Consider the following 20,223-nt stretch of genomic DNA (forward strand, 5'->3'; position numbering starts at 1 on the left):
TGAAGTTTAAATAACTGTTACAGAGCCAAACTTTTTGCTTTGAAATTATTTATTTTGGTGTATGTCTGTTCCTGCAGGTACGATACATCATGATCAGTCGAATGGCAAAACCAGAAGAAGTTTTAGTGGTGGAAAATGAGAATGGTGAAGTAGTGCGAGAGTTTATGAAGGACACTGACGCAATCAACTTATATAAGAACATGAGGGAAACACTGGTGTACCTCACTCATCTGGACTATGCAGACACAGAGCGGGTTATGACAGAGAAGCTTCAGAACCAAGTCAGTGGGGCGGAGTGGTCATGGAAGAACCTGAACACAGTAAGAACACTTTGTTTCACTTTGCTAATGTAAACATATTTACAGGATAAATACTGTGACTGAAAATTCCATGCTTAACTAACTAAGTGACTTACTAACTCCATGGAGTAGAGTCCTTGACAAGCTGTCAGTTTTTCAGCTACTCAAGCATGTCCCCAGCACTTTATGGAACCTGAAGGTTCATTACTGTGTTCGCAGGAACCTTCCACTGGTCCCTATCCTCAGCCTAATCAGTTCATCCCCTACCATAACACTAATCGACACCAACATAAATAGTATATATAATGATATTTGAACATGACAAATACCATAAATGTAATAATTTTAACTCATTGTCTAAATGTTTTAATACACCATAACTGTAGTACATTCTGTGGCTTAAAATTATTTCATTTTATTATATTGTAACATGTTTGGAGTAGGTACTTCCATGGTAACACAATAACAGTGGGCCGTTGTGTAGAGAATGCCAAAACGACAAACACGTTTCCCCGGAGATGGACAACAGAAGGTTTGTTGCGCAACAACCGACTGTCGAAACAGAAATGGTGTCTGGTATGTGGTCCGAAGAACACCTATATAAGGGGACAACGTACCAGATATCGCAAAGTTGGGTAGACCAGCATTGAGCCAGAAGTCAGTCTTAAGAGTGTCACCGTCGAAGGCAGTTGAAGCCTAGTATTCGCCGAGATATAGTGGAAGCAATATTTGTGATACTGCAAGTGATAATAATTGTAAAGTGTGTGAGTGTAGAAGCGAAGCACAATAAATATTCGCTATGTCCTTGACGGCGTTAAGTTATTTGTCACGTGATATACCCAACACATGACAATATATACATTTATGTACATCTTTAAGAATCCAATTGAATGTAGAACCTTCTTTCCAATTTTAATGCATTTTATAAAGTTTTGTAATAATTCAGATTAAAGATGAATGTATTAACTGAGTGCAAAGTCAGGTGCATAGTAATAGTTATTATATTGTATTGTATGAATTATGTAAAGCGCAGTTCAGTAGTTTGTGTACTGCCTGATGATGGCTTTATAAGCCAGAACATGTAGCATATTAACATACTGTTAAGACCAGTAAACTCGTTATACACAGTGAAATGTGAATGAGCTTCTAATGGTTGTTATGTTGAGATAGGAATAAAACGAAGAAGTGATACATGTTACATAAAATTTCATTTCATTCTGTAGTGACTTTGTATTTTTGCATGTTGAAAATAATGGAAATGATATCTGCTGTGTTTGTGAATAGCTTTGCTGGGCCATTGGCAGCATATCAGGAGCCATGTATGAGGAGGATGAGAAGAGGTTCCTGGTGACTGTTATCAAAGACTTGTTAGGCCTCTGTGAACAGAAGAAAGGAAAGGACAACAAAGCCATAATTGCATCCAACATCATGTATGTTGTGGGGCAGTACCCAAGGTTTCTTCGAGCACACTGGAAGTTCCTCAAGACTGTAGTTAATAAATTATTTGAATTTATGCATGGTGAGTGTATATTACGACAAACCCATTTATCCTTTCACCTGTGAGTGAAAAGTAACACCATGGAGCAGGAAAAAAACATGTTAGTAATACTCCATCAAACTGTCTCATCCCTCTTCCTCCACAGATGTTGAATAGTGTATTTGTGCGTGCGTGTATGTGTGTTATAGGGGGATTCAGAACTACTACAGTACTTAAGGAGGTTCTTAGGAATATTCCTTGGAGTGGAAAATGTAATTAATGTCATTGTTTCACTTCTCCACTCTTAAGGGGTTATGTCTTAGTATTTAGATGTCTGTGGTGTTGTGACAAAAAGAGATGTTTTATAACATAACATGGCAGCACATCTTGTTTATAGCTAAAGGAAGCAAGTTGTGTCCTTTGTTCACTCTTCAGTTGTCACTGTAGAGTGCTTCTTTTGAGTACGTTTTCTTCATGTGGCTGGGACTTGTTAGTGGACTGAATGTACATCACAACAGGTGTCTCAAGTGTTCCCCTCCCGAATGCATCTGACAGTGACATCAGATTGAGCCCCTGCAGTAACTGGAGTAGGTGGATTCCTTCTACTGTTGTTGACAGTCCGCAAATAAGTACAGCGCATTTCATGTCTTTCCACTCTGCCGTATGTGCTCATATACTTGTGTGGTCTTCAGGAAGATGGATTCTGCCTAATGTTTCTGTGCTCAGTGGGTCATCTTCTGGGTCTCACTTGCCCTCCTCGTTTAGCTTTGTCATGTACTGGCTGTTAAATGTTTGCCATGGAAGCATAATTTTGACCTGCCGTGTAGCATAGGACACCTCCACGATTCTTCCCTGGCTTCAGAATTCTGATTTTATGCATCATGTCGCAGTTAAGCATTACATTGTTCTTCAGTTTTAATGAGAGTGCTTTTTCATAATTTCTTCTATAATGAGCGCTTTATTCCAATATTTGGATCCCCGTAAACATGAATTTGGCAGTTTTGCTTCCTTGCGAAATTTGTATCTTCACAAGTTATGTAAGCATTCTCACACGTTGAATCAAAAGTCTCAGAATTTGCATTGAACAAGTTTTCCCTGTGCATTATCAGCCATGGTATATACAAATATCCTGTTAGTTTAGTTTCTTGGGTTGGGTTGGAGCGGGACTGAGTCCACTACGTACTGTGGCCACTGACTGGCCTATTGTACCAGCCCCGGATGATAGGTGAGGGTGATTGTGGAGCATTCAGTGGAAAGACAATTGGAAGGGGAAACTGAAATACTCAGAATAAACCTGCCCCAGTGCCACTTTGTCCACCACAAATCCCACATGTCCTGACCTGGGTTGTAACTGATGCTGTCGTTTTGGAAAACTGGCAGCTCACCACCTCAGCTGTGGCACAGCCAACTATCCTATTAGCAAGTGTGAGAAGGTGCACAAAGAAAGTTGAGTAGAGCTGGAAGTAGCTGGATCGTTTAGTTCTAGCAGATTTCCTCAATTATAAAAAGTGGGGGGGGGGGATGTGCCTGCCATATGAAGCATGCTGATTGCCTGTTTGTTTGTTGGTTACAGAGTTTGATGATTTTTAGTATTGTGTTCACAGTTTTTGAGGTAAAAGTATTCAATGTTATTAAACTTGCATAACTGTGCTCTGTTGTGTATCAAGTTCAGACTTGACAGGATAATGTGCACATCTGTTAATTCTGTTACATATTCCCAGTTTTCATGGTTACAGTGTGAAAGCTGTAAATATTCACTGTGTAATTTTTTAACAGTTTATATATTAATTGGTTTTTAACTTCCTATAAGTTGTATTCATTATAGCATTATTTTTCATGTTTTTGCGAGTTTCAGTATAAGACACTTCAACTGTATTGCCAATCTTTTTGTTCTTGGATGTAGGACCTCTTAACTCAGCCATAGGACACCTTACTTTGAAAGCTTTCGTCAGCGCCACATTTGTATCTTTCTCATTGTAACTGATTCCAAGTGGAGTCTGCTCTGGAAGTCCTTGAAAATTTCTCCGAGTAATACATTCGGACTTTCTAATCCCTTATAAATGCTCATGACCTTCATGATCAAGCTATGTATGAAGTTTACCCTGTTAAGTTCAAGTAGTTAATTAGTGTTTTGATGTACTTTCATTTTAGAAACTCATGATGGTGTTCAAGACATGGCATGTGATACATTTATCAAAATAGCGCTGAAGTGCCGGAGACATTTTGTGACAGTTCAGGTTGGAGAGGTGATGCCATTTATTGAGGAAATTCTAACAACGATCAGTACGATCATCTGTGATCTGCAGGCACAACAGGTAATGGGTCTTTATATATTTATTTTCAGTATCAATATTATTTTTGTGGCAACAGACGATACTTTCAGCAGAAATTGTTTGTGAGAATAATATGTAGTTTGCTGAAATTCCTTCATTCATTGACTGCCAAGCCCCAGTGTAGACATTCTTATTACAAATGCCAAGGCCTCTTTGGGGGCATTTGCGGATGAGCACAAAAATATGAAGTACTTCTGCAAATTATAGTGAAGAGACCGTGAATGTGGATAGCATGAAAGCCTACTCTGTTCTCTGAACATTGGTGTATATCACTTGATGTTTCTGTTGAAAGAAATCCTGTGCTAAGTGATGACATCAAGCGGCAGTTTTCACATGATACGTCAAACAAATCTGATTGGCTTGTGGAATGCAGAGGTTTAATTTCCATACTAAAGGTATCAGACCTCTGATCAAGGAAGCATGGGAACATAGCTTAGGAATGTTTTCCTGATTTCAGGTTCAGGTCGTGCATACCCCACACACACTTCACTTCATTTTTATGAAAGCATCAGTCTTCAGTTTCACAAGTAACTACACTTTCGTGTATATGCACAATGTAATATGTCTTCTTTTGGCCCTCCTGCTAGCCATTTGACTTCCTACTGGCCTTTCAGACATGCCATTGCTAATTGTGCTCAAATTGAGCAAGCAGCAGTTGTAAGACTACCCAGTCATTGCTGCAAAACTGCCACATTCAAAAATAGCCATATCTCTTGTCCTTGCATATTCATGGGCACAGAGAAAGAGGTTCAGTATTTGTGTTTGATGCTCCCAATTTGCATTGATGTTAAGGGTTTTTGTTATATAACTTTTGCTGATAATTTCTGTGCCTCTGTGTTTGAAAAGTTACAGATTAGTGTTCTCAACCATGTTTTTTTTATTTCTACCATTTGCAAGAAGATTGAAAATGTGTAGCTCATGGTTATTACATGCATTAATACTGAGTGTAAAACACTACATATTCTACTGAATGAATGTTGTAGTTTATTGTAGATTAATACCCAGTTCAGTTTTGATGTAATTTCAAACTTTTGATTCTGTTAGATCTGTATATAAATGTAAACTACATGTGTACAAATAGAGAAAGACTTTAATAACGTTGAAGTTTATAATGATGCTGGGACTTGAGATAGTTTATGCAGAAAACCGTATAGGAGATGAGGAGTATGTAATATAATTGATTTCTTTGTTCGCATTATATTGTATTTACTCACTTTTAGGTAAGAAGTTTGAAAAAATTGAACATAATTTTACTTTTGATAAATTTTGACCAGTGCATAGTTTTTTTGTGAAAAATGTGGTTTAAATTAAATACATTATGACAACAGCATGAGAACTTAATTATGTTGTAGGATTTGAGGTTCTCATAGTGGTGGTTGTGAAGGGGTCTGTCCTCTGGGATATAACACTGAAATCCATTGAAAGTTTACTGATATTTTCAAGGAGCTTGGCCCCATCTCCAGGGTTGAAGAGTAAGCCAGCATGATGGAGGTATAAATCAGAGCTTGCTTGCACTCTGACACTGAAGGTGGAGGCAACATATTCCTCCGAAACATCAGTTGACTTTCAGTGGACTACATGGTTGCTTGAAATACCAAGATGCACATGGTAGAGTTCATAGACACGAATATCCGTTCCATGTTGCCACATTGCACCCGACTTTAATAACATTTTCTACCAGAAATTATGCTTTGCTCAATATTTTGGCATGGAGCATTTTATTGTCAGTGTTAATTAAGGAACAGTCTAATGAATTTTGTAGGCACAAATGATGATACTGTATTGCCACATTGCATTCACCTATAATCAGCTCTCTTTAACATGTAAAATTATACTCTGAAAAGTAGTATTTGCTTATTTTATACACCAAATTTCTGTACACAATTTTCTTTGCCTAAAGAAGTGTGTAAGTTATGCAAGTCAATGGGGTAACTTATTTATTTTTATTTATTTTGTACACATATATTTCCACCTTAAATGCAACTCATCTACCATGGTTGGAACTTTAATAGTGGCAACACTGTTGTAGAGAGGCCATGCAAAGGAACCAAATAATGTTGCTTATATCACACGTTAGTTACATACCTACCTTACCTCAGAGAAATGGACTCTTCCTTCCCACATCATGCGCATGCGCAGTGATGAGAAGAACAGAGCCTCCTGTTAGCTGGCGGTCTAATGTAGCGTTGTCGCAATGTTTTTGAAACAGGAACAACAAAGTTGGATAAAGATTGAATGTGCCAGAGGCCCTACAATACGACAGTGTCATCAAGGTCTTTAAGAGGCTTGCAGGGAATCTGCATTGCCTTACAGAACAGTGGCAAGGTGGATAAAAGCCTTCAACAAGGGACACCAAAATGTGGCAGACATGTGTCGACCAGGTCGTCCTAGTGTCAGAGAGGAAGAAGCGTATGCTCTTTCCGCATTACTGGAGAGTGATCGACACCATAGGATTCATGAGCTGGCCCAAGGGACAGGATTAGCGTATACGACTGTGCTTCACAATCTGAAAGAATGCCTGGGCATGAGAAAAATTGCATCACGATGGATTCTCCATGATTTGACGGAAATGCTGAAATGGCAAGCTGTGGCTGATTTGTTCGATTGATGGGGCTGGGAAGTGCTGTACCATCCTCCATACTCCCTGGACTTAAGCCCTTGTGACTTCGACTTGACTCCTAAGAAAAAGGAACCACATTGTGGCATTCACTTCAGAACTGTTCCAGAGATTCTTCAGGCAGTAGACCGCTCCATTTAAACTATCAACACAACAGGCGCTGCTAAAGGTATCCTACAACTTCCACATCCCTGGCAACAGGTTGTACACAATGCTGGTGACTACATTGAAGGACAGTCACCCTGGGGACTGGCATTTTTAAACCTACTACCCTAACTTGTGCACTGTTCACTTTAAAAATTAATATAAAATCTCATAATTAATTTTATGAACTAAAATTTTTGGAAAACACTTACCAATGCTCCTAGAAGTGCTTGAGAGTGTGATATTTCTGGAAACAAGCCCCTTTGTGAAGTGACATTACACAGAACTTGCACATGTAGACAGTCATACTCCTTTTGTTGTGTACTGTGCAAACACAGCATCGCCTAGAAGGCTGCTTCCCCTTGGCATGTTCACTCTTCACAATTTTCACGAGGGTATATTTCCGAATATCACCCAAGAGTCGCCCAGGGGGGTCCACATGAGGCCTGAGAGGGGTGGGAGTTGAGGGTCCCGGTCCCACTAAGTCTTTGTTTGACTCTCGTTCTGCTGCCATCATCTGGTCTGTAGCCCAGGCCTTTGCCACATTCAACAGAAATGCTTTGTATTTCAATTTTGAATTGGGGTTTAGATTTTTGTAAACCAAAAATGAATTGAAAATGGCACAATTTATAAGTCACAAGGCAACTTTCTTTGTCCACTTTATTGTTTATCTAGGAAGAGAATAATAGGCCAAGTATTGATCGGCTCTATCAACTCCCTTCATGAACATATTATACTCAGAAATACAAATAGGCTTCTTTACTTGTCCATGTCTCCTTTGAACATGAACCATGCTCAAATTGTGAATTGTGGAAATCATATGCACAACACGAGTATCTCTATCTCCAAAAACCAGTTCTGCTACTTCAGACACTTGCATCGTGTCCGATGGAATTTGTTTCACCCCTGGATTTCCAGTAAAGTGTCCCAAAGTAGGCGTTTTGTCTACTTTTCCCCATGTGGCTGTACCCACAATTTTACTACCTGCACTTTCATCGGAGCTACTTTCACTTTTATTGTCTGTGGCTACACTTGTTTGTTGACCCCTGTCACTGCCACCGTCTCAGTTTCACTACACTCTCACAAGGCACGTCAAGTAGCCCATCGGAGAACGAGTAAGATATTTCTTTTTCTCCGAGATATCGCTTCGTCTTCAACCGCTTCTGTCCTTGATTCATATTGCACTAACATCCTGCCTGGTACATAACAGCTTGAAGGGTCAAAGATTATTTTCCTTTGGAGGGGGAACCAAAACAGCGAGGTCAAGTTACTACCTACTAGGCAAACATTCCGGAGTAATATTACGCAGTAGTCATTCATTTGGGTGGCGCCAGAGAGATGTATAGTGTGTTGCAACTTATTGTATTCTAAAAACCAGTTAACAGGCGTCCGGTCCGCCATGTTTAAAAGCAAAAAACCTTTAAAAGGATGCACGGTCCGCAGAGTGTTAAGCAAGATAGACAAGACCAGATGATGGTCATGTGCAGCTGAAACATGTAGTGAGGAAGAGGGGTCACTAGATCATAAGTTGCATTTCAGATGGAATTATATGTGTACAAAAGATATATGAATGCAATACAATATTTTGTTTATTTATTCAGATTGTCTTCATGGAAGTAAGATTGGTGGCAGCAGCTTCCTAAGAAACATTGGTATCTATTTACCCAACTCTACCAAGTGAGTTGTCTGAAGCGGTGATGCTTCTGTATGTGTTCAGAAGGTGTTAGGTTGGAATTCCGGCTGAGACCCCAGTTACCCTGACAGATCTTTTTTCTGTATTATTGTAGTTTATCCAGGCAAATGTTAGGGTAGTATGTCGAAATATCTGTGATGGTTTCTTTTCATTTTCTTAACATTCACTGCTGTGAGAACCTGGTGTCTCATAGGACATATTTGTGTGTTTATAGTTTTTAAATTTAAACTTCATTAATGTAACTTGTGTTTGTGTTGATACTAGGTTCATACTTTTTATGAAGCAGTGGGGTATATGATCAGTGCACAAGTGGATCAAGTTATACAAGAGCATCTCATTGAGAAATACATGATGCTACCCAATCAGGTGTGGGATGATGTCATCAGTCAAGCATCAAAGGTAAGAAAGTTGCTTGTTGCCTACCATATCAAAGGTGTAAAGCCACGCCTTACAGGAAACTAGTAAAGCACCTTGATAGGTATCATGCAGACTGGCTGCTTCTACCCGGGGTGCAGCAGTAACCCAGTTTTTAGAACAGGAGGCAAACAGAATCTAGGCAGTGACCGTCTGGTGTGAACATCGCAAGCCTGAGCAGAAGGGTAAGGCTAGGGGGAATGCTTGAGTCACACAGACTGGAAGGATGAGGTGGTCAGATGCATACTTTTCATAGTGATGTAGAGTTGTGGCCAGTTCTGGCACATGGTTGACTCACAAAGGTGGCATCTTCTTTCGTTTCACCATACTAGATTTGTATTTTGGAGATGCTTGGTTTGAATCTCAGGAGCCAGGATAACATGGTATAGCGACTGACTATGGGCTTGACGACTTAGGGGTTTGAGTTCGAGTCCCAGTAGTACCAAGAATTTTCTCTTCTCCACATTGTCCAGACCAGCTCTGGGGCCCATCCAATATCCTATCCAAAGGGTACTGGGGCCTCTTTCCCTGGGAATAAAGTGACGGGGGCATGAAGCTGACTACTTGCCTCCAACTGGTGCCAAGGTCATGGAAAATGTGGCCTAAACAACCACTCCCCCATACACCTTCATGGTGTAGTGCTTGATTAGCACAAGGAAAACTTTTGCTTTTTACGTTACTTGTTTTTAATCTCACTGAGACATCTATTATACTGCCAGGGTATTTTATTTTTGATTTTCCGTAGTCCCTCCAGGCAGACAGTGAGGTACTACCTTGATAGGCTGCAGCTGCTGCCATTGAGCCCACCTCATGGCTAAGGGCGGCAGCAGATTCCTCATCAGCAAGGGTAGAGAAGTAACTGGGGTTGTAAGTGACCACAGCCAGCCATCTGCAACTTCCCAAATTTTACAGTGAAACAGATACAACCTTCATGTTTTGGGTGCCCCAGTGGACTCGCATCTTCATGGAGCTGTTGTTCTGTTACAGAATGTGGATGTGCTGAAAGACCAGGATGCCGTGAAACAGCTAGCTAGTATATTGAAGACGAATGTGCGTGCGTGTAAAGCTCTTGGTCATCCTTACGTTTTGCAGGTCAGTAAATGATTTATACACGTGTCCCAGAGGAAAGGTTAGTATTCTGGGAAGTCATAGTATAGCAAGTGTCACGTAACTTTGAACAAGGCCAAGAGTAACCTTGCATGCGCAGAAGACAAATTTCAGACAAAAGGTGGGTTCGAGGGTGTGAGGAGTGGCAGGCGGCCAGTTGTTTGTAAGGCACCCTCGAAGCAGGTTATACTTACGGTTTTTCTATTATCTGTTTAAAAACGTCAGTTTCTACATGTGCTTCCATGACGAATGGCTGAATTCTTTTCTTCATTACATACGACTATTATATTTTAATTTTCAAAGAATAAGCTAGGAATACACATTACATGTATTTTTCTTTGCATGACGAGTGAAAATATATTTGTGTTATTGTAATATATTCTTCGAAAAGAGAATAGGGTAGTGTCAATGAAACATGAGGGGTCAGTGAAAGTGGAAGAACGAGTGTTAAGAAACTCCTCCCACCACAAGCTATGCGCGGGATTTGACTAGGAATGTGGGGCTTTGTTCGGAGTTACGTGACACTGTCTATATTAGTCATTCTAAGCAAAAGATTGTATATGTACATTCTGAATGGTTTCTAATGCAGAGCTATTTCACTGTACAAACGAGCAACACGCCATGTCCTCACACGAGTTGCAAAGTGCATTGATGTTGACGGTGGAATATTCTGAAATGTATTATACTAGGTAAACTGTACCAGATTTGTCAGTTGAACAATGAATACCGGTATTAGAAACAGTACATAATATCTCTTTCTTATCAACAGTTCTGGAACTGTACAGTGAAATAGCTCTATCTCGGAAACCGTTCGGCATAGGACACATGTACATATACACTTCTTTGCTTAGAATGACTGGTACTATGACCTCCAAGAATATTGACCTCTCCTCCTGGGACGCCCTGTGTTTATTTGCTTGGTAAGTATTTTGGCATACCTTGACAGCATTGGACTTGTGAAGTCAGTATATTATGACAGGAGTGCTGTACCAACTTAATAAGTGATATTTGTACACTAGACTCACGCAAGGAAAATTTTTTGCTTTTGGATAGTCGCAAATAATGAGGTATGCTGTCATACCTCTAAACACGCCATTCATCATGTGCATATATCTGAACTGTTTCCAAAAACCTGTACTTTTCAATGTTGTCGAAACTAGAAGAGGTTGGAGGAAGAGTCTGGTAGAGTACCTTACAATTCCTACATCAGAGAGTAAATGTATAATGGAACATCCTATCATTTCTGTGTACAGTTGTAAAGTAAGGTGAAGCTGTCCCTGTAACAGGCCATGGAGGCCCATAGGGCTGTGAGATGTCAAGGCTCCCACCTTTTCTAGACACTCGTCTCACAGATGGCAGTGAGGTTGTCAGCCTTACACACCAGCTGCCCTTTATCCCCAGGAAAATTCCTTGTACTCATTTCTATTAGAGGCCCAGTCTAGCCCAGGACCATAGTATGGCTGGAGCGATTAGGTCAATTAAAAAATCCAGTGATCTCATCAGGAATTTATCCCATGATAATCTGGCTTGTAGAATAGTGCCTCAACCAGTTACGCTACAGCATACCCCCTCTGCTCCATTGTACTTTGTTTTTGTTGTAGTTGGGTCGAATCTATCTGGACATGCTGAACGTGTACAAAGTTATGAGTGAGAACATCATTGCGGCAATTGCAGTGAATGGTGAGGGTGTCATGAAGCAGCCACTAATCAAGAGTATGCGTGTTGTAAAAAAGGAAACACTTAAGCTCATATCTGACTGGGTCAGCAGGTCAAATGACCATGCCATGGTGAGTTTAAACAGGCATTATATATTCCATATGTGGATGAATGTTTTAAAATATTTTAGAATGATGTTTCAAGGACAGTAGCATAAGCATGAAACAGGATTTGTACTTTTCATAATAGAGCCATAAGAACCTTCATTTTTTAATTGAATTCAAGGGTTGAAAAAATTGAGTTGTTTTGGTGAGATGCATGTGACATTTTTCTTTGACCATAGATATAACTGTGATATTTATGATGAGTGGGATGTGAGAGGACCCAAATAAAATATGTTTATTCATACATACACTCATGCTCACGCAGGACAAAAGTCAGGGATCGGGTATGGTGTAGAACAAGGAATTTGTTTTAGCAAGCATATTTTTACCCATTGTCAATTTAATTATATTAGGTGAAAGAAATTTATGGACATTGACGTGAGTGAAGAGCGTTTTAATTTCTGTGATGTATAAATTTCTGTGCTGAAATTTATGATAAAGAGGATACGTCTATCTAAGTTTCAGGCAGAAACAGAACCAGTCAGATCACAGTTAAGATATAGTTATTGTAACTGTTTATTATTAAGAGTTTATTACTTTCTTGTAGTTTCACATGCAGCTCTGTGTTTTATAACGTTTATTAAAAGTTCTATAAAAATCCATCACTACATGTTTCGACCAATACGGTCATCATCAGGTATTCAAATTACTGGGTGAGGAAATTGCTGCCTTCCATGGTTGCTTATGTTCTTAATATACAAGTCCTCTCATTGTGCGCATGTGTTTGAGTTAGTGGGTTAAGCTCTCTCATGTTGTGTGTTGTGCTGCGTGTCCTGTTCTCAACCTCAAGATGTTAATGAATTAACGACACTGAAACCGTTTATCACTCTGATGTTTTTGTTATAGGGCCAAATTATTTCTGTCACCATTACAGTGTGTTTGAAGTATTCTGTGAACAAGGAAGACAGGCTTATATATTGACCATACCCATATTTTTTGTACTGAAACTTTGGAAAAGAAAAAGTGTGACCTATATGAACTTCAGTGATACTGACAGGCTTTCATGTAGAAAGTCCTTATAATCTTTAGGTAACCTTGTGTCTGCAACTTGATTTTGGTATTGACCTCCTGTGTTAGCAATTTCCACTGCCAGTTAATGACTTTGATTAAATTTTAGATTTTCATTATCCTTCCTGTGCTTTGTTTGATCTGCCTTCATTCCATCTCTTCTACCAGATCATTAGGTAGTATTGTTAATGTATGCGCGCAGTCACATGTTTGTGGTGTGTGATGGTGTGCATGCATACCATGACTGTGTTGGATTTGATGTCCTCGCAGCAGTGACTATGAATGCTCAGTCTTGTGGAATATAACAGTGTGTAGTCTGCTGAAAGCCAGCTGATGCTGAAGACACGGTAAGATATGTTCTTTTGAAATGTTGGTTGACTTTTGCCAGACCACACAGCATTACACCCAGAGGATAGAACTCTTCATGTCATGGTTATTATGAATATTCACTACTTTATTTTGTTGTTCCAGGTTTTGGAAAGTTTCATCCCTCCATTGTTGGATGCAGTACTGATAGATTATCAACGGACTAGTGTGCCTTCAGCTCGAGAACCAGAGGTTTTAAGTGCTATGGGGACCATTGTTAATAAATTGGGAAGTCACATCACAAGTGAAGTGCCCAAAATCTTTGATGCTGTCTTCGAATGCACACTGGAAATGATAAATAAGGATTTTGAAGAATATCCTGAACATAGAACAAATTTTTTTCTGCTTTTGCAGGTAACTAATGAATACAGTGACATCTGTGCATTGAGTTTTTATTTTGTTAACTGTGAATCTCAGTTACATTTTCAAGGTTTATTCAGACTTTTCCAGTGTTGGCCTCCTTATATGTTAAAAGCATCCAGGAATGCTGTGTTGCCACAGTGCTCATTTGGCAAATGAAGAATAGAAATTCTCTGTTGTACCATATTCCTCATCAGGATTACTGGGTTTCTGGGCTTTTTCCATTGCCTGCTGTTCTAAAGAATGCTGCGTTTTGGAAACTGGGTCTGTTTCCATCCTTGCATGAGGGAGTTGGAGTCACCTGCTATGGTTGGTCCTTTGGAATGAACTAACCTCAATCAGTGGACCAATCATCAGAACTCTTTAGAATCTCTCAGATTCCCCGTGTACAGTATGTTTCCACAGATCTAGAAATGAAAGAAAACCACTTCTTACAGCAGACATTTTGAAGAAGATACTGTCATTAAAATCAAAGAATTTTACTATGTTTAAAAGAAATTGTTGCATGAGGGAGTACTTGTTAAAATGGAAGTTCCTGATATTAGCTGTGGTTGTTATGTCAGAATTCTGTTGTATCAAACCATGAAACTTTTGATAGTAGCTTTGTGGGAACCATAATCTAATCTTAAAACTATGCTCAAGTCCTCGTAAGAAGAGCTAATTTAAATCGGAATTGCTGAATGACCTCGTCAGTTGTAACAAATTATGCTTGTGTTAATGGATGATCACCATTTAATGTCCGCTGCAAGTTTCTCTCAAGCAGCCAGCATAGAAACTGCATATTTATGCATATCAGGTTTCAATACATTTGTAAAGTATATGTCAGGAATGGGAAACTAATTAGTTTAGATTAATTTAGAAAAAAGTATCCCGATCTTGATTTGAATATTGATTATTCAGTATCAGACTCCAAGAATTTTCAGGTAGATGCTGTTGCTCTAAACTCTTTCATAAATTCATCCATCAGAATCGTAATCATCTTGTCAACAGTGAATGTGGGTGGCTGTCGTCTTTCTCCCCATGGTGAAGGAGATAATTTAAATTTTTTTGTGTAGAGGGTTCTGTGCAATAACAAAAGGAGTATGGTGTTATAAACAGTTATGACAGTGAAAAAATTGATTTAATAGAGGAAATGTTTGTTTGTTTGTTTATCAAAATTTTGCCAGTTTCTCATTTTGACCTTGTCACTAACTGAAAATGTCAGTCTCACATATGCGTAATGGACAGATACAGTTTTGTGTTATGGATGTCTCTTGCCTAGATATTGTGGAGCCTTAGTAGGTTCAGTATTTCACATCTAGATGGCATGTAAGGGCAAAAGTATGAAAACAGTATATTTGTATCGGTCAATACAACAATTCAGGTAAAAGTAATAACAAAGATTATTTACATTAATGTTGTTCACGACATGTTTTGTTCCCTGTTGGGTCATCGTCAGGTGTATTTCTGTGTTCTTAGATGCTGAATTCTGTTCCATATGGATCCATATTTTTCTTCATATTTGACTATGATTATGTCATTATTGCTTAGTAGTGAACCTCTGGTTTGTTTGCCATTCTGCTTTAAACCATAAGTAAGGAAAATACGTAAAGCTATCCCTGTAACAGGCTGTGAAGGCCCATAGGGTTGTGAGACGAGGGTCCCACATTATCTATACGCTCGGCTCACAGATGGCGGTAAGGTTGTCGGCCTTACGCACTGGCCACACTTTACTCCCCAGGAAAATTATTTAATTAAATCCTGCTGTTCTGTTAGAGGCTGAGTCGACCCCAGGGCCGTATTGCGGCCAGAAGGATTAGGTCAATTGTAAAATATCCAATGACCTCATCGGGACTTGAACCTGCGACCTCCTGGCTTGTAGCATAGTGCCTCAACCTAAAACATTTTTTAGTGGTTGCTGCAGGAGTAGTCGCATATTTTGATTTATTATTGCTGTCCCTAAAACTGGCTTCCAGTTTCCTTGAGGGATCATAACCTATTTTCAGATTCCTGTGTTTCTGGGAAGTCACAAAATGTAGTTTGTCATTTGCTTCCGTCTCCATTGTCAGACACCCTTCATAGATGCAGTATGTCCCTCTGAAACTTGGCTACCCATTTACCGAACAATATGGAGTCATACCAAAAGTTTTGAGTCTCTTATGATTCATGAATATGATAATGAAAGCTGCAGACTGCTGCATAGAGATGGTAGAGGCAGATCCTTATTTATGTAAATAACACTGTAGCAGATGCAGACCAACATAGTTCAGATTATTTGTAAAAGATAGCAGAGGTGTATGGTGTAGACTGGAAGAAATGTGGATGTTATTCTGTTTGCAGGCTGTGAATAACCATTGCTTTCCAGCATTCCTAAGTATTCCACCAGCTCAGTTCAAGCTGGTGTTGGATTCCATTATCTGGGCCTTCAAACATACAATGAGGAATGTAGCAGATACAGGTTTACAGGTTGGTACTTTTGTTGCAATATTTTATTAATGCTGCAAAATTTTGATCTAGTGATGTTGTATATTTAGGGAATATTGCTTCTGCTCCCAACCAAAGCCAAAAAATGTAAACATTCTATTAGTTGCAAATGTTTAGCAAAAGTTTGAAGTTAGTAAATGACTTACATTTAGTTTAAGAAGTTCCATCCGGTGTTGTGTTTATTCAACATACATATCCAAAGCAACCAGGAATAATAGACTTCATATAATACCATGGCCACTGATGTGTCCCAGTACTACACCAGGTGTTCAGGTGCTGTGGAGAAGGGGTGAGGGTTCAGTGTTTGCACGTATCTGGCCACCTTGGCTTTCATGTCATCATTATGTCAGAAGTGTTCTCGTTTGAAATGCTTCTTCAGAGGCCCACAGAAAATTGAATTGTTTGGCACAAATCCAGGCTGAATAGTGGGGAAGCTGCAAGACAGTCCTGCAGAGCTCCTCGGCCACGAGGCTGCAGAGAATGGACATTGCTATTGCACAGGACTGCAACACCTGAAGTAAGCAAACACTGGATCCCGCTCGAGTTGATGATCTTGTGGAGAAATAGACGGTTCTTTACTCTGTTTGAGATGTATGTTAAAGCGATAATGAACATAAATGTAACAGTAGCAAGTGTTGGCTGTTTATTTTCCCAATGGGTGATGACTGCTTTTACAGATCCTGTATCAGCTCTTGCAGAATGTGGAGCAACATGACCAAGCTGCCCAGAGTTTCTATCAGACTTACTTCACTGATATTTTGCAGCATATCTTCTCTGTGGTCACTGATACATCACACACAGCTGGTAAGGGAAACCTGGGATGTGATGCTGTGCAGTTTCACCTATCTTACTCCAGTTTCTTTCTTGCTCATCATGGTTCCCATCTCTATATATCCAGACCACCTTTTCCACACTTGGCTTCCTCATTGCACCCTGAAGATGGAAGCAGCACATTGGTAAACATCTACAGGACTACATGGTGTCACCCTAGAAGATGATAATCATAGTTACAGCTGTGAGAGTCCCAGATTCCATTTATTTGTCAAGCTAAGATAGCTGAGTATAGCATCAGGCTATGGCTTGGATGGCTGGGATTCAATTACCAGCAGGGTCAGGGATTTTTCTATTCTCTACAGCAGTGCTGTCAAACGTTCTTATGTACTCGGGCACAATTCACTGATGCCTATGGAGGTGCGGGCGCCACCACACACTACTACTACTACAAATAATAATAATACAATTTTTCGAAAATATTTAACAGTACTCAGACGTTCAAAAATGTCTCTTGTCTTACAATTTGAATTAATATTAAAAATCGGTTCAATTATATGTGGTTACCAAGGGCACCAGAAAAATATACCACGGGCGCCGCGTTGGACAGGGCTGCTCTACAGCATCCAGATTTGCTCTGGGTCCACCCAGCGTCCCACCCTGTGGGTGCTGGCCCTTTTCCCCCTGAAGTGAAACAGCCGGGGGATAAAGCTGATAGCTCACCTCCGTCTGATACTGAGGTCAAGAAAGGTGGAGCTATAACTGCACTCTGCATATGTCGTCATGATGTGGCACTTAATTAATTAAGTACAGGGACAACTTTACCTTTTTTTACCTTACCATGTACTTGTCGGCTCCTAAGTCCTCACTGAATGTGAAGACAGCCCAGTTACTAGTACTGTGGATCCAGAGTTTTATAACTGAGATGTCACTTCACTCTTCACATTCCAGTAATCAGGTTTACCCCTTATGCGGGCAGTGAAAATAAAGTGGAAAACTTCTGTGGGTGGACACATACCAAGTAGCAGCTGCCATTACCTGTCACAAGTCAGTCACAGCTTCCCACTGTGATGGCCCAGGTTCTATAACAAGTCAGGTGGAGTTTTTTGATAGGGTGGCACTGGGACAGGTTTTCTTTGAGTACTTCAGTTTCTCCTGGCAATTCTCAGTTCAACTGCCCCACATATGTTAATCATCCTATCATTAATACTGTGACACAATTGCCTAATCATTCATTGTCTGTTGCTAGGTAACAGCTGGGTAAAAATATAACAGTGCCCATCTCATTGCTAGGCAATGGCCATAGTAGCAGTTGGAGAGGTTAGAAAGGTTATTTTCTTTGCAGTCCATGCCACTGTTATTTAAGGAGAGCTAAGATAGATAATTAGTCATTTGGCATAGTGCAGTTTCAAACCCTTCAGTCAAGGAACTCGTGGCCCTACTCGATTTGAGCAAATTCTCTATGTCAGCACCACAGTGCTGCAGTGGTGACATGCTAGATGCTGTGGTCCACCAAAATATCAGGAGTGTCAGATGTTATTGTCTCCAATATTCTGGACTCAGATCACGTACCAGTAATATTCCAATATTGGATCGTGTCAAAATTGGGAATATTTCGGAACCTATTGAGAAATTCACAGATTGGAATCAGTTTCAAAACATCGCCGCAGAATTAATACAACCCAGAATCAAAATTCACTTGGGGGTTAATGCCGGTAAAGCAGTGCACAATTTTGCAGCCTCTGTCACTTCAGTATATTGGCTGTTGACCAGTAAAGTTACATTTTCAGACATAAACAGTGGTCTTCCTAGTCGAGATTGGCTGTTAAAACATAAGCGGAGGGTAGAAAATTGTGGCAGGAAACCAGTGGTCCACTGTGGAAAACTGCAGTTAATGGCTCATGAAATCAATCAGACAAATGACCCATAAAGAGGCACTTGATGGGTGGGAAACAAAAATAGGTACCTCTGAAGTCACACCTCATGCTGTGTCGCCAATTGTGAAATCCCTCCTAAAGAGTAGTGGACCAAGGACACCTACTGCTCTTCATGGTCCTTCAGGCCTTCATTTTCATCCATCCGAGAAAGCCAATGCAATTGCTGACTGCTTGGAAAATACAACTTGTGTTCAAGCTCTTCTTGAAGCTGTAGACAACCCCCCCCCCCCAAGGGAATAAAACCATGTGACTAATGAAAACTGATTCATTCCTTGAAATTGAGAAATGCATGTGCAATTGATGGTATTCCAAATGAATGCCTCAGGCATCTTCCAAGAAAGCCATTGGTACACTTCACATATTTATTTAATCACTGCCTCTCACTGTCCCATTTTCCAAAGCCTTGGAAGGGACCAAAATCATAACGTTAGAGAAACCCAGTTAGGATCCAAAATGCCCTCAAAATTTATGTCTGATTAGCAGTGTTGTTGCCAATTAGTGAACCAGATGATGAAGAAGACAGTATAAATGAAATGTTTCCTGGCTGGAACCAACTTTAATACAAAGAGCTGTTTTCGTTACATACTTTCAAAGTTCCTAGATTTAAACCTTGTTTGTAATGTAGTCATTTTAATTCTAATTGGTTTCATTAGGTTTGACGATGCATGCTACGATCCTGGCGTACATGTTTAGTCTGGTGGAGTTGGGGCGTATTACTGTGCCCTTGGGTCCAGCCCATGACAACACATTGTACGTCCAAGAGTTTGTGGCAAGTCTTCTGCGGACAGCATTCCCACATCTCACTGACAACCAGATCAAGATTACAGTCCAGGGACTCTTCAACCTTGATCAAGACATCCCTGCCTTCAAGGAACATTTACGTGACTTCCTTGTTCAGATCAGGGTAGGACTTTTATGTCATGTATTGTTCAGTAAAGTGGGTTTGTTTCTTCCCACCATGTTCTGGCTTGCACATGTTGTGGATGGTAGCTACCAACTAACCTGTTTTCAGCTGACTTTATTTCTGAGACCTGGTTGGCTGCTGCTCCTAAACAGCCATACCATGTCTTGAGTATTTTGTGCTACAGTGAGGTCCAAACTTAAGTGACCCGCACTTAACCCTTTGACGTGGTCATTTAAATTCCGCGGCCGCGGCTCCTGCGGTAATATATTCAGCCGGCCATTTAAATTTTGCTCGAAAATTATTTATTCATCATTGTTCTTAAATTCTATGAGATAGGAACATGAAACTTTCACTAAAATGATCTTAAATGGTGGTTTTATAACCTTACCTTATAATATGGGCGCCCTGTATCTCGGCCATGGAAGCAGGTTGTTTAGTATTTCAGCAGTGAATGGTACGCCTTGAAGGATGAAACTTTCACTAAAATGATCTTAAATGGTGGTTTTATAA

General features: G+C 40.0%; 1 protein-coding gene across 4 annotated transcripts in view; it reads left to right on the plus strand.

The window, feature by feature from the left end:
- The window catches only part of LOC111862693 (exportin-1), a 49,512-nt gene that overhangs the window by 25,617 nt on the left and 3,672 nt on the right, over positions 1-20,223 (plus strand). For all 4 annotated transcript variants that reach the window (XM_023848285.2, XM_023848284.2, XM_023848287.2 and 1 more), the window contains exons 11-20: positions 78-320; positions 1,584-1,818; positions 3,928-4,091; positions 8,828-8,962; positions 9,965-10,069; positions 11,686-11,871; positions 13,384-13,632; positions 15,958-16,083; positions 16,779-16,905; positions 19,463-19,713. In XM_023848285.2, the coding sequence (XP_023704053.1) occupies positions 78-320; positions 1,584-1,818; positions 3,928-4,091; positions 8,828-8,962; positions 9,965-10,069; positions 11,686-11,871; positions 13,384-13,632; positions 15,958-16,083; positions 16,779-16,905; positions 19,463-19,713 (1,821 nt within the window). The remainder of the gene's footprint in view (positions 1-77; positions 321-1,583; positions 1,819-3,927; positions 4,092-8,827; positions 8,963-9,964; positions 10,070-11,685; positions 11,872-13,383; positions 13,633-15,957; positions 16,084-16,778; positions 16,906-19,462; positions 19,714-20,223) is intronic.

The sequence above is a fragment of the Cryptotermes secundus genome, unplaced genomic scaffold (assembly GCF_002891405.2).
Source record: "Cryptotermes secundus unplaced genomic scaffold, Csec_1.0 scaffold5, whole genome shotgun sequence".
In the NCBI taxonomy this organism is placed as follows: domain Eukaryota; kingdom Metazoa; phylum Arthropoda; class Insecta; order Blattodea; family Kalotermitidae; genus Cryptotermes; species Cryptotermes secundus.